The sequence below is a fragment of the Montipora foliosa genome, chromosome 5 (genome assembly GCF_036669935.1).
Source record: "Montipora foliosa isolate CH-2021 chromosome 5, ASM3666993v2, whole genome shotgun sequence".
Classification (NCBI taxonomy): Eukaryota; Metazoa; Cnidaria; class Anthozoa; order Scleractinia; family Acroporidae; genus Montipora; species Montipora foliosa.
The window spans coordinates 11033523-11046975 of record NC_090873.1 but is presented as its reverse complement, the minus strand read 5'-3'; the positions used below and the strand labels follow the sequence as shown (position 1 = coordinate 11046975).

Below are 13453 nucleotides of genomic sequence, written 5' to 3'. Positions count from 1 at the left end.
GTTAAAAGGTTCTTTTCCAAAGCGCTTTGAACGCGTTTTCTTAAAGCGCTTCAAACAACCCTTCAAAATGTTCTTTTTGAAAGCGCTTCAAACACGCTATCTCAAAGCGCTTTAAATGACGCTTCAAAACGTCGTTTTTTAAAATGCTTCAAACACTCTTCAAAACGCTCTTTCTCAAGACGCCTCAAAGCGCTTCAAAAGACGCTTCATTATACCGTTTTTTTTTTTGAAAAGAACAACTGACGAAAGTCTACGCAGTTTTTTCTACAAGAATAACAGCGAGAAAAGCGCTACTTTGTCGCAAATATTCTACGACAAATATTTGTTCAAAAATCAAAAGGCTACATTAATTAACAGCACACACCAGGGCTACTCCTTAGTATCGGGCTAGAAATGTTCTTCTCCCTCACCTCCGGTCGCGCCTCAGCCATTTGATGAGGGCCAGTCTTGTGCTTTTCAAGTTGCTTCGTTCATTCCCAAACGAAGTCACGGTAATTCTGCCATCCCGGTTGTCATTTAGTCGATTTGTTTACAATTGTCGGGCTACCAAGTCATATCAGCAAAGTACAACATCAATTGGAGATTTTAGCCTTCAAAACTGGCCCAAATTGTATCGGTAGGTCCTGGAATTCGTGCACAAAAAGCCCAGAGAAAAAACATCATTCCTGAACCGCCATGTTTACAATAAAGCATTTTAGGCATCCCAGTCTGCGCGAAACCATCCTTCACCTCTGTCTCCAGAAGACCAGACAAGCACGGTTCTTACATCTACGTTTATGCCTGTACAATCAACTGAAATGTCAATTCCTTGTAAAAACCAGCATCTTTATTTTGGTATGGTACGTATCGGAGAGCCAGAACATTTGCGCATGCGATGACGGAATGTTTGAGCAAGAGAGAAAAATGCAGTACCTCCAGACGTGGCGCTGGAGCGTCGTACCAAACGAGTCATCCCAGGATTTCGGCCCGTGCGATCGCTTTTGGACGCAGTTGGCCCTTTGCTGCTTTCTGCTACCCACCTTGCCTCCCGGTACGGCATTGAGGGAGAGATATGTCGGCCCCTAAACCATGTGTGACAAATCCCACGCTTGCTCACAGCTCCATCAGACCGCCCTTGTCATTACAATTGAACGTAGGATTTCGATGGCTTATATATTTAAGGCAAAAGTCATTTTATCTCTCATATGGTAAGAACTGTAGTCGCGGAATACAAAGTGTACGCATGCGCCCTGCTAAAGGAAACATACACAAATGCATTCAACTTTATTTCATCCCGGAATTCAGAGTAACTACAAGACCTACTATCTTGGTAGACATAACATTTACAGCTAAAATACATAGCATCTATGGATACATAATTAAATTAATAGAAAATATTAAAAGAAAAATTAATTCAAAAGAAAAGCGGCTATACAAAATGTTTCCCTGGATTCTCACTTTAAAACCTGTTACCTCAGTAGCGCATTCCACAATTTAGCTGATTAAGTAAGGACAAAGACTTAAGACCATTACTGGTTGTTCTTTTTTATTGGGGGACGGAATGGAACTTCCGCAAAGATCATGTAAAGAAAACGGGGGTGAAAACTCGGTTGTTTTTCATATGCAGTAGTAGGAAAATCATTCAAAAACAAACTTTTACACAGTAATATGAGGAAATTTTGAATGCGCTTCTTGCATAGAGATACAGACTGAGTTTCACCTCAGTAATCTACAAATATTCATGTCGGTGTTCTCTTGTTTACATTATACCTTTTTGTTTTGACAAGAACAACTGACGAAAATGTACGCAACTTTTCCTACAAGATTAACAGCGAGAAAAGCGCTACTTTGTCGCGAATATACTATGACAAATATTTGTTTAGAAATCAAAAGGCTACATTAATTAACAGCACACACCAGGGCTACTCCTTAGTATCTGGCTAGAAATGTTCTTCTCCCTCACCTCCGGTCGCGCTTCAGCCATTTGATGAGGGCCAGTCTCGTGCTTTTCAAGTCGCCTCGTTCATTCCCAAAACGAATTCACGTAATTCTGCCATCCCATGACAAGGGAAGACCCCGGGTTGTCATTTCGTCGATTTTTTTACTAGTGTCGGGCCACCCCCTCATACCAGCAAAGTACAGCATCCATTGGAGATTTCAGCTTTCAAAACTTGCCCAAATTGTATCGGTAGGTCCTGGAATTCGTGCACAGAAAGGCCAGAGAAACAACTTCATTCGTGAACCGCCATGTTTACAACAAAGCATTTTAGGCGTCCCAGTCTGCGCGAAACCATCTTTCACCTCTGTCTCCAGAAGACCAGACAAGCACGGTTCTTACATCTACGTTTATGCTTGTACAATCAACTGAAATGTCAATTCCTTGTAAAAACCAGCATCTTTATTTTGGTATGGTACGTATCGGAGAGCCAGAACATTTGCGCATGCGATGACGCAAGAGAGAAAAATGCAGTACCTCCAGACATGGCGCTGGAGCGTCGTACCAAACGAGTCATCTCGGGATTTCGGCCCGTGCGAACGCTTTTGGACGCAGTTGGCCCTTTGCTGCTTTCTGCTACCGAACTTGCCTCCCGGTACGGCATTGAGGGAGAGGTATATCGACCCCTAAACCATCTGTGACAAATCCCACGCCTACTCACAGCTCTAAACCGCCCTTGTCAATATAGAGTAAGAATTAGATGGCTTATATTTTCAAGAGAAAAGTCATTTTATCTGTCATATGGTAAGCACTGGAGTCGCAGATTACAAAGTGTACGCATGCGCCCTTCTAAAGTTAACATACATACAGTCACAAGCTTTTTCCGAATAACTACAGGAGCTAATATCTTGGAGACATTACATTTACAGCTAAAATACATAGCACATACAGATACCTACTAAATACGTAATATTTAAAGATATCTTCATTACAAAGAAAAGCCACTGTACAAAATGGGGTGCTGGATTTTCTTTTAAAACCAGTAAACTCATAGGTACGGATAAAATCAGGTAGCGCATTCCGCAACTTAGCTGATACGTAAGAAAAAAGAGAACTAAGACCATATCTGGTTGTTCCAGGTTTATTGAGGAACAGAATGTAATTTCCGTGAAGATCATGCATAAGAAGGGGACGGGAAAGAAAACGTATTTTTCATATAAGCAGGAAAACCCTTTTTTTTTTAAAAAAAGCACAAAAAACAAACAAAAAAAAAAGAACCACATACTTTTATCAAGTAATACGAGGAATTTTTGAATGCGCTTATGTCATAGAGATGTTGAACTTGACTTTCGTAGTAAGAGGCCAGGTAATCTGCAAATATAAATATCGTTTTTCTCTTATTTACATTAATATACCGTTTCTTTGACACGAGAATTATAGCGAAATGAAAGCACAACTTTGTCGCGAATTTTCTATGATAAAAACTTGCTCAGAAATCCAAAATCTACGTTAACAGCACATAACATGCCTACTCCTGAGTATCTGGCTAGAAATCATTTCCTCTGGCCGCGCTTCAACCATTCAATGAGGACCAGTCTCGTGCTTCTTAAGTTGCCTCGCTCGTGGCCAAAACGAATTCTGGGTAATTCTGCCATTCCATGACAATGGAAGACTCCCAATTCTCATTTCATAGTTTTTTTTCATAAGTGTCGGGCCACCCAGTCCTACCAGCAAAATAACGCATAGATTGAAGGTTTTAGCTTTGAAAACTTGCCCAGATTGTGTCAGTAGGTTCTGGAAATCGTCCAAAGAAAGGCCAGAGAGACAACTTCACTCGTGAGCCACCATGTTTACAACAGAGCATTTTAAGCGTCCCAGTCTGCATGAAACTATCTCTCGCCTCTGTCTGAGAAAAGACCAGACACGCACGGTTCTTACGTTACGTTTATGCCTATAAAATACACTGAAATGTCAATTGCTGGTACAAAAAAAAAAAGAAAAAAACCAGCATGTTAATTTTTTTTGGTAGGCTACGTATCGGAGAGTCAGAACATATACACATGCGCGGACGGAATGTTTGAACAAGAGAGAAAAACGCAGTACCTCCAGACATGGCGCTGGAGCGTTGTACCAAACGAGTCATCCGGGATTTCGGCCCGGCCGTGCGATCGCTTTTGGACGCAGTTGGCCCTTCACTGCTTTCTGCTACCGACCTTGCCTCCCGGTACGGCATTGAGGGAGAGATACGTCGGCCCTAAACCCTATGAGAGAAATCTCACACCTACTCACAGCTTCAGACGGCCTTTGTCAATTTAGCGTAAGAATTCGATGGATTAAATATTTAAGGGAAAATTCATTTTATGTGTCATATGGTAAGCACAGAAGTCGCAGATTACAAAGTGTACGCACGCATAAACTTTTATTATTTCATCTTGAATGTCAGAATAACTACAAGAGCTAATGTATTTGAGACATTACATTTACAGCTAAAATACATAGCATATACAGGTACATAACTAAATACACAATATTTAAAGATATAATAATTAAAAAGAAAAGCCGCTGTACAAACTGTGGCCCTCGATTCTTTTTTAAGACCGTTAAACTCAGTGGTACGGATAAAATCAGATAGCGCATTGCGCAACTCAACTTATACGTAAAAAAAAGAACTAATGACTGGTTCTAGGTTTATTGAGGAACAGAATGTAATTTCCGCGAAAGTCATGCTTAAGAAGAGGACGGGAGAGAAAGCGTATCTTTCGTATAAGCGGGAAAACCCTTAAAAAAAACAACAACAACACACTTTTACACAGTAATATGAGGAAATTTTGAATGCGCTTATTGCACGGAGCTGTAGAGTTTTACTTAAGTGGTAAGAAGACAGGTAATTTGCAAATAGAAATCTCAGTATTCTCTTCTTTACATTATACCCTTCCTTTGACAAGAAATTACGAAAGGCCAGTTGTTTGCTATGAAAATAACAGGGAAGAAAGCACTACTTTGTCGCGAATTTGTATTAAAAAAACCTTGTTCACAAATCAAAAAGTCTACGTTAACAGCACACACACCAAGGTTATTTCATAGCATCTTGTTGGAGATCTTCTTCTCACTACTTTTTCACCCGGCCGCGCTTCAGCCATTTGATGAGGGCCAGTCTTGTGCTTCTCCAGTTGCCTGGTTCATGGCCGAAAAGAATTCTGGGTAGAATAGAATAGAGTAATAGAATTTTGTTTGCTCAGTTCATAGTTATTGTACAATTTAAATTTGGAAATAAACAAATAAATAGATAAAATAAACATAATTACAATTTAAATTAATTAAATATTTGAGCCTCGGAGCTAAATAAATAGGTAGGTTTTCGAGTTAACCCCTAGCCATATCGAGTTGATTTTTTTTACCTTACTTTAGGGAAATAATGAAGAAATAATACAATGAGAAGAGTAGCAAAGATGACTAACAAACAAAAGTTCACTAACAATGAACTCGAAATTTTCAATACCGCACTCGGCGGCCTCGTGCGGTATTGAAATTTCTCGTTCATTGTTAGTGAACTCGTGCAGGTAAATCCCGATAATTCACTCGCCGAGTGCGTTAACCTGTAATTATTCATTTAAAATATTTCCCCGTTTCTGATTGGTTAAAACCACACACATAATCCAGCTGCTGTTCACCAAATTTGGAAAGAAACTTCGTCATGTTGAATCAATGACGTCAAAAGTGCAGCCCGCCGCAAATTATTGAACCGTTGACCGAAAAAAGCTGGGGACGAGATTGTGTTATTTTTGTTGAGCAGAAAAATGGCTTTTTTAAATTTTTTTTTTATTTTTACAATTTAATGGCATCAGAAGTAACACATGCTAACAAGAATAACATTAATAGCCATATGGATAATCCGTAAAGGAGTCCAGGACCCCATAAAAAAGAACAGATCACCAATGAATATACACTAATACAAAATACGAAAATACAGTAGTAAAATCGAAATAAAATCAATAATTCAACAATGGATAACTAATTTAATGTATTGTCCAATAAAAACTTCTTAACTCCCCGCTTCAAAATATTTACACTTACTTCCTACGAATATCGTAGGGCAGACGATTCCAGGAGTCAACTATCCTGTGAAAAAAACTATATTTGAGTGGGTTTGTTCTTGCATATTTCTTTTTAAGAGATAAATCATCATATTTCCTAAATGAATAATGATCAGCATCAGAATAAAAATCAATGTAAGAATCAATATTGACATTGCTTATTCCATTGAGAGCTTTATATAAAAAAGTAACATCAGCTAGAATTCTATTTTTAAGTGACATCAAATTTAGCTTGTTTAAACGGGTCTCATAATTGTCCTCAGTCTTCTAAATGAACTTGGTTGCTCTTCGTTGTACTTTTTCAACTTTTTCTATGTTTTTTTCGTATAGGGTGACCATACCACAGAGCAGTATTCAACATTCGATCGAACCAATGGGCAGTAGAGAGTTCTCAGAGTCTTAGTATCGTCCAGACCTCTACATGTCCTTTTAATTAACCCTAACATTCTGTTTGCTTTCGACACAATAATATCAATGTGCGAGTTCCAGTTAAAATTATCAGTAGTTGTAACTCCCAAGTCTTTGAATTCTTTAACTTCTTCCAAAGGAGAATTATCCAAGGAATAATTAGAGACTAAAGGTTGCCTTTTCTTTGTTAATCTCAGAACTTTGCACTTTTTGACATTAAAAACCATGGCATTGCGAATACTCCACTGATGAAGATTATCCAAGTCCCGCTGAAAACAAAATTGATCACTAGCATCATCAATGACTCTTGAAATTTTACAATCATCAGCAAAAAGCGCAATAGTATTTCCAGGGAGAACGACATCGGGTAAGTCACTAATAAAAACTACAAAAAATAACGGCCCCAAAATGGAGCCCTGTGGGACACCAGACGGAACTTCTAACCAGGTGGAGGAGACACCATCCAACACAGTTCTTTGCCAACGATTACTCAGGTAACTCTCACACCACTGTAGTAGGGAGCCAGAAATTCCAAAACTACAGAGCTTCCGCAGTAAGATTGAATGATTCACTCTGTCAAAAGCCTTGGAGAAGTCCAAGAAAGCAACACCCACCTGTCGTCCCTCGTCCAAAGCTGTGACCCATTGATGATGAGCGAGGACCAATTGTGTCTCACAAGATTTCCCCTTTACGAATCCATGCTGCCACTCAGATAAATAAGGCGAAACATGTGCATAAAAATATCAGTATGCACAAGACGCTCCAAACATTTTGCTGGAATAGGTAACAGGGAAATTGATCTGTAATTTTCCACAAATTCCTTATTATTGTTCTTATGTATTGGAGTGATGTTAGCGGATTTCCACAAAGTGGGCATGACTCCTGACCTCAGAAGGTCAAATGTGACAAGGGAACCGACAGTTCCTTCGCACAGATTTGTAGAATTCTGGATGGTATATTATCCACACCAGGTGATTTATGGATGTCAAGCCTTCTTAAAATTCCCTGCACTTCAAGTGCTGTGGTTGTAACGTTCAGTAACAAGTTTGGATTCACAACATCTGTAGTCGGGTTGTTAACATCAGCTGAATCTATTGAATAAATTGAGTGGAAGAACTTATTAAAAAGCTCCACCTTGGAAGACGTATCTGTAGAACACACATTATCATAAATAACAGTCTCTGGAATTCTCTTAGTTTTAGATTTAACGGAGTAAAATGACCAGAAATGTTTAGGATTGTCCTGAAGTTTCCCAGACAGAGATTTAAGATAGTTATAATAACTTTTATTAGTAAGTCTCTTTGTTTCCTTTCTCAGCTCCTTGAATTTTAAGAATATTCCCGGTGAACCATTTGATTTGACTTGCTTCCATAATTTCCTCTTCTTCCTAATTAGTTTCATTATATCACGGTCACAAATCCAGGGAGGCCTAGAGCGTCGCTTGAGTGTTATCTGTGGTATATGTTGATTGACAGCAGCAAACAGAAGATCCTGAAACTTTATCAGACCTGTATCAATACAGTTATCGCATGTAACTAGATTCCAGGGAATAGATTGTAAGGTCTCCTGCAATCCTTTAAAATCAGCCTTTTTGTAGCAATATACCTTTCGCTGAATATTATTAGGCCTTCTCATCTCAGCATGAAACTTAAAGGTAAGTGGATGATGGTCTGGGTCAAATGCATGGGGATGCACCACTACATCTCCAACAAGGATGTCATTATTGGTTAGGACCAGATCCAAAATATTGCCAGAAGGTCCAGAATTTCTTAGATCTCGAGTTGCATGGAGGTTCTTTTGTACCAAAAAGAAATCATCCAAAATATTACAAAAATCCTCAGTTTCAGGTCTGGCTTCGTAGGGCATCCAAGATTCCAATCAATATGTGGAAAATTAAAGTCCCCAGTTACAACAACATTTGAAACAGCTGTTCTAGAATATTTAACCAAAAACTCTCTAAATTGTGACAAAAATAACTGATCTGCGTCCGGTGGTCTATAAAATGCAGAAAGGAGTACACAAATAGTAGGGTTTGGACGAATTTCAAGAGCTATCATCTCTAACTTAACCTCTAAGTCAGACCTGTGAATACAAGAAATATGATTCCTGACAGCTATAAGCACTCCACCACCCCGTCTATTACATCTATCCTGCCGAAAAATATTATAGCCTTCAAGCTTGAGTTCAAAGTCCTGATAGCTACGATCCAGCCATGTCTCAACTATAACAACAACATCAAACGAGTCCATAAGTAGCAATGCTTGTAGGTCAAAAACTTTGTACCATATACTTCTGGCATTTAAAAATAAAACTTTCGGAAAAATATTTCGCACACCGTCAGTAGAACCTGAAAGCGACGACTGTAGGCTGGCATTGGTATCTCCCGTAGTAGATTCCTCGAAGAACGAATCGGTGAAGTTAAAGGGAAAAGTACAATTGGAACAGTACCAAGTTTCATCGGAGGAACCCAATTCAATATATGTTATAATATCCATGTTAATACACTTGATGTGGTGCCATGTACAACAGCCGTCACAGAGAATTCCTTTTTGATTTGAGCGAACAGAATTAGAGCAAAGTCCACACGGATGCTTCCACGTGAGCTGCTTTCTTCTAACACGAGTAGTGTTGTCGTGTGCCGATGTACTGCCATAACCAGGATTCGAATGAATATCCAACAATAAGTTATCCAGTTGGAATGAAGCAGATGAATTGCTATAATAGCTAATTTTACGAAAGAAGAAATGCCTCTTACGCTTAAACAAACCACGATGTCCGCTCGTCGAACAAAACGTGACAAAAATATAGTTCAAAAGTGGGGTTTCAGTACAATGTAAAAACTCGCCAACAGTCCCAAAGGAAGTGTCACTAAATATCGGCGGGCATATTGCGATGTTGGATGAAACACTAACGCCCCAAAAAGTCGAAAATAATAGAAAAAGGAGAGAGCGAGCTAAAGCACGTCCAGCTCTCATGCTGACCGACGATTTTATATATATTCACATATTTACGTATGTCAAATTATTGAACAAGATAAAGCTAGGTTTCCCTGCTAGCAGAGGAATAGGTTTAGAAGTTTGAGCGAAGAAAATATTTTGAATGAATAATAAAGCAATCATTGAATTCGGCTTTGGTAGAATATGAAGAATTCTGCAGATCTCGGAGGATGTTATCCACCTCGTCCTTAGGCTTTGTTGGATAACACCCTCATCGATCTGCAGAATTCTTCATATCCTACTCAGCCTCATTCAATAATTGCTAATTACAACATAGTTGTTTCAGTTGTTACAAGGATAAGTAATGCCGCACGATTGATATAATCCCTGTACGATTATTGACTTGTTGTACCAAATTTGATATTGCCAGTTTAGTGCATCATCAATTAAAACACCTAGGTATATAACATGATCTTATCTTTGTAATGAACATTGATAAAGGAATCTCTGCTTTCATAATCTTGAGCGTGTCATAATGCTTTACTATGCTGATTATTTGTGATATTTTCATTCATCCTTTTACTGTTTCTAAATTGATTTTGCAGCTGATTTGTATTGAATTGAAAGGTGGACTTAAAAGAGGAAAGTTCATTAACTACTCTATATAATTGTTAGGAATACGGAACAGCTTATTATGAGCAAAGGAAACCTAATTTGAATGTAAACAAAAGAAACTTAAAATGGGATTTATTTTTATGACACACAACTAGTGAAGCTATAATCCTCACAGTTATGACACACATTGCAAGGTAATAAAGCATAAATAGAACACGACATATAGCATAGCACATTCCTCGGAACAGAAGAAGAAACTGGACAGAAGAGATCAGTACAAGAGTTGCGGTGTTAACTTAGTGCCCTTGAGAAATAAAAGATATGATCAGGAAGTGGAACTTCGGAAGGAAAAACGCGAAAAAGTCTTGAGTTCGAAACGCATTCGCTTCTCGGAAATTGAGAGCGACTGTGATGTAGAAGACTACACTGCGGATCAAGTGAAAGAACTTGCCAGAGCTATTCAGAAAAAATCAGATAAAAACAATTTAAACAATCTAAAAATCCTACGAAAAGCATTTTCTCAAGGGAGCGAATTGATAAGTTGTTTCCTAAAAGAAGACAATAGTTTGAGATTTGAGAGCTATGGTTGGACATTTGACGTCTAAAAATGCCCATTTTCAACTTGAGGCGGCTTGGTGTATTACTAACTTAGCGACAGGAGTGCACGAGGATACCCTGAAAGTACTGAAAGCATCTGCTGCATATCTTATCACTTATCTTATCACGTATCTTAGTGGACAAAACGTACAACTTCAGGATCAATGTGCCTGGGCCTTAGGTAACTTCTCTGGAGACTCACAGGAGTGCAGGAATATCTTGCGAGCGCAGGGGATTGTTGCACCGATGGTCAATCTTCTTAAGGTATTAATTAAACAGTGATTTTGTTAGAAAGTGTTAAAGTGAGTCCCAGGGACTACCCCATGAAAAGTAGTTAATCCCAGACCAAGACTAATGGGTGGCTCTATAAAAGTGCTCGATCTCTTTACAGTGAAACGGGTTGTTCATTTGCACCCATCTTTGCAATTTTGTGACTCAATGTTGGTGTTTTGATTGGCAGTTATTGCTCCGAGGAAGTTGCAAGTTCAAATTTCAACTTGCTGCCCTGTGTTTACTTTCCCAGAGTCAGGTATTTGTACCCATTAAAAAACAACCTTGAACTCTGTTTTTTACAATATAAATTTACGGTATAATAACTTTACGTTGGCATATATGCCAACTCTCCCGGCTACTGAACGAATCTCCCGGTCTCCCGTGCGGGTAACTAAATCTCCCGGATAAAAGCGACTTTGAACCTTTACGCCACTCTAAGCTAACGTCCTGTCTCCAAATGTACCCTAATCAAATCAATTTCGGTTTTTGAAGCTCACCTCGCCGTTTCTTGAGGCATTTTTTAAGCAATCTTTAAAACCTCAAAGCCACATGTTTCAGGAAAGTAAACAAATGTTTTCTTCCTTTTCACGGCCATATTACAGACTGTCTTTATTTATTTATTTATTTATTTATAACAACTGCCAGGGAAGAACTGAATCCTCATATACGGCAACCCCCAAAACAGATTAGAATAAAACAAATATATTAATAAACATTAAATATAGAAATATTAAGAAACTATAAAATATCAATACATTATACGGTCATTAAAAATATTTTAACTATAAACATGGAGAAAATGTAGAATATTTACAAAGAGTAAAGAAAAATCAATGAATAAAAAGATTACTGAGTCACGTTGTATAAATAACTTTTAGGACCTTTCTTAAATTTACTGACAGAATTACAATGAACTAAATTTTCTGGCAGATCATTCCACTTATTAATATACCTAAGCCAAAAGGAGAATTTATAGATGTTAGTTCGAGCATATGGTGTCCAAATTTTGTAACCATGAGCAGACCTGGTACGACCTTTCGAAAACTGTAAGTAATCTGATTGGATCTCCGTTAACCAATAAAAACCCAGGACATAAACGCCCGGTTTTTCTGCAAATTTTCCCCTTCCGCTGTGGTAACTTCTGCGCGATTGCACGATTCACACTGGCAGTAGATTTTTCTCGTCTCAAAAGAAATGAAAATCAATTTGTCTTCAGAATACTTGGGTCAACTTTAGAAACATTCCTAATTCTCTGGGCCAACATCGAAAAATCTTCGGAAGACTTCGGTTCAACTTTGTGTCAATTAAGGAAATCCTCGGAAGACTTCAGAAATCTTCTTCCTTTTTTCCCGCTGCAAGGTTACGGTAAACATTGGAAGCTCTAAGTCGATTTGAGGGTATGGAGATCGATTTGATGAGGAGGAGGGGTCATCGCTTTTTTCTTGGAAGGGGAGGGGGGTGGTAGTTCGATGCCGGGGTTTTAGAGGTTTGGTTGGCATCTCTGCGTTGGATAGGATTTGCAGGCTGTGAAAAAAGTAGTTTTTAAATTAAAAAATCCACAATGTATCGCCAGCGTGATTGTTTGCAAACCTTGAATTACTGCAAGTTCTGTGAAGTCAATTGAAAACAGTCTGTTTGTGTTGTCTCAAATACGCCTTCATTGACCTAAAACAAAACTTAAAAGAATTTGATTCAGGACTGTAAGGGGGTGGAAATATCAATTCAACACCACAATTTCTTAGCATTAAGCGCAACTGGTTTTCCGCGAAAACTCTTTTCGCCAATACTGGACTCCTCAGGTAAACTTTCTTCCAAGAAATTAATGGTTTGAACCCAGGGGTCACATCATTAAGTAAAGTATGATCGTCCGGGTGAGTGCAGTCCTGAGAAGGACTGTTTGAGATGACATTCACTGACGTTTCGACACCATCTACAGACAAACCACAGAATCGACTGGGACTCTGCCACATTTGTTACCTACAACACTAACTACTACTAATGGATCGTACTGGAAAGCTGGTTTACTAACTTAGAACGGACACCTATAAACCGATGCCAACAACTTCCCGCACCCAACAAACGACTCATCGACAACATCAACAGACAAACGACACACTTATTTACTCTAACAGTACTGCCAAACGTATTCTACGATACACGTACTGACCTTAGACCTATAGACGGATCAAAATGCACCTATCACTGTTTAGTCTTCCCAGCCCATTACATCTAGGCTCAACTGATAGTGGACCAATAACATCGCGAATAAGTTGACCAATGACGTCTAGGACCGGAGTTCTTATAGCATCTACTGACATCATTCTCGTTTCCAGAGCTGCGATCCTCTTGGCCAGCGCCTCGGATCGAGAGATCTGGCAATAGCTCTGGCAGGTTCCAATCCGTTCTCGTCACTGATTGGTCAGATGGCAACACAATAAAAATGCTAACCGGAAGCAATCGGAAGAGAATGATCGAAGGGATTCTGTTTTCTGTTTGCCGTACTTGCAACAGATATATTACTAGTAACAACCAACCATTGAATTTATTTAGTGAAAAGGCAATTGGGAAGGAATTGCAAAAATTGCGCTCACAACTGCGAAGATCATAGCTTCACT

At 38.9% G+C, this 13453-nt stretch overlaps 1 protein-coding gene and 2 pseudogenes across 1 annotated transcript; 1 reads left to right on the top strand and 2 right to left on the bottom strand.

Annotated features, from left to right (window-relative positions):
* Positions 1-5985: 5985 nt before the first annotated feature.
* LOC138002135 (uncharacterized) lies at positions 5986-7019 on the bottom strand (annotated as a pseudogene).
* A 286-nt stretch (positions 7020-7305) lies between these two features.
* On the bottom strand, positions 7306-8283 carry LOC138002134 (uncharacterized). The gene has a single exon (XM_068848224.1). It carries the CDS (start codon positions 8281-8283, stop codon positions 7306-7308), a length of 978 nt encoding a protein of 325 aa, XP_068704325.1.
* A 391-nt stretch (positions 8284-8674) lies between these two features.
* LOC138002133 (uncharacterized) overlaps positions 8675-13453 on the top strand; it is an 11009-nt pseudogene continuing 6230 nt past the window's right edge.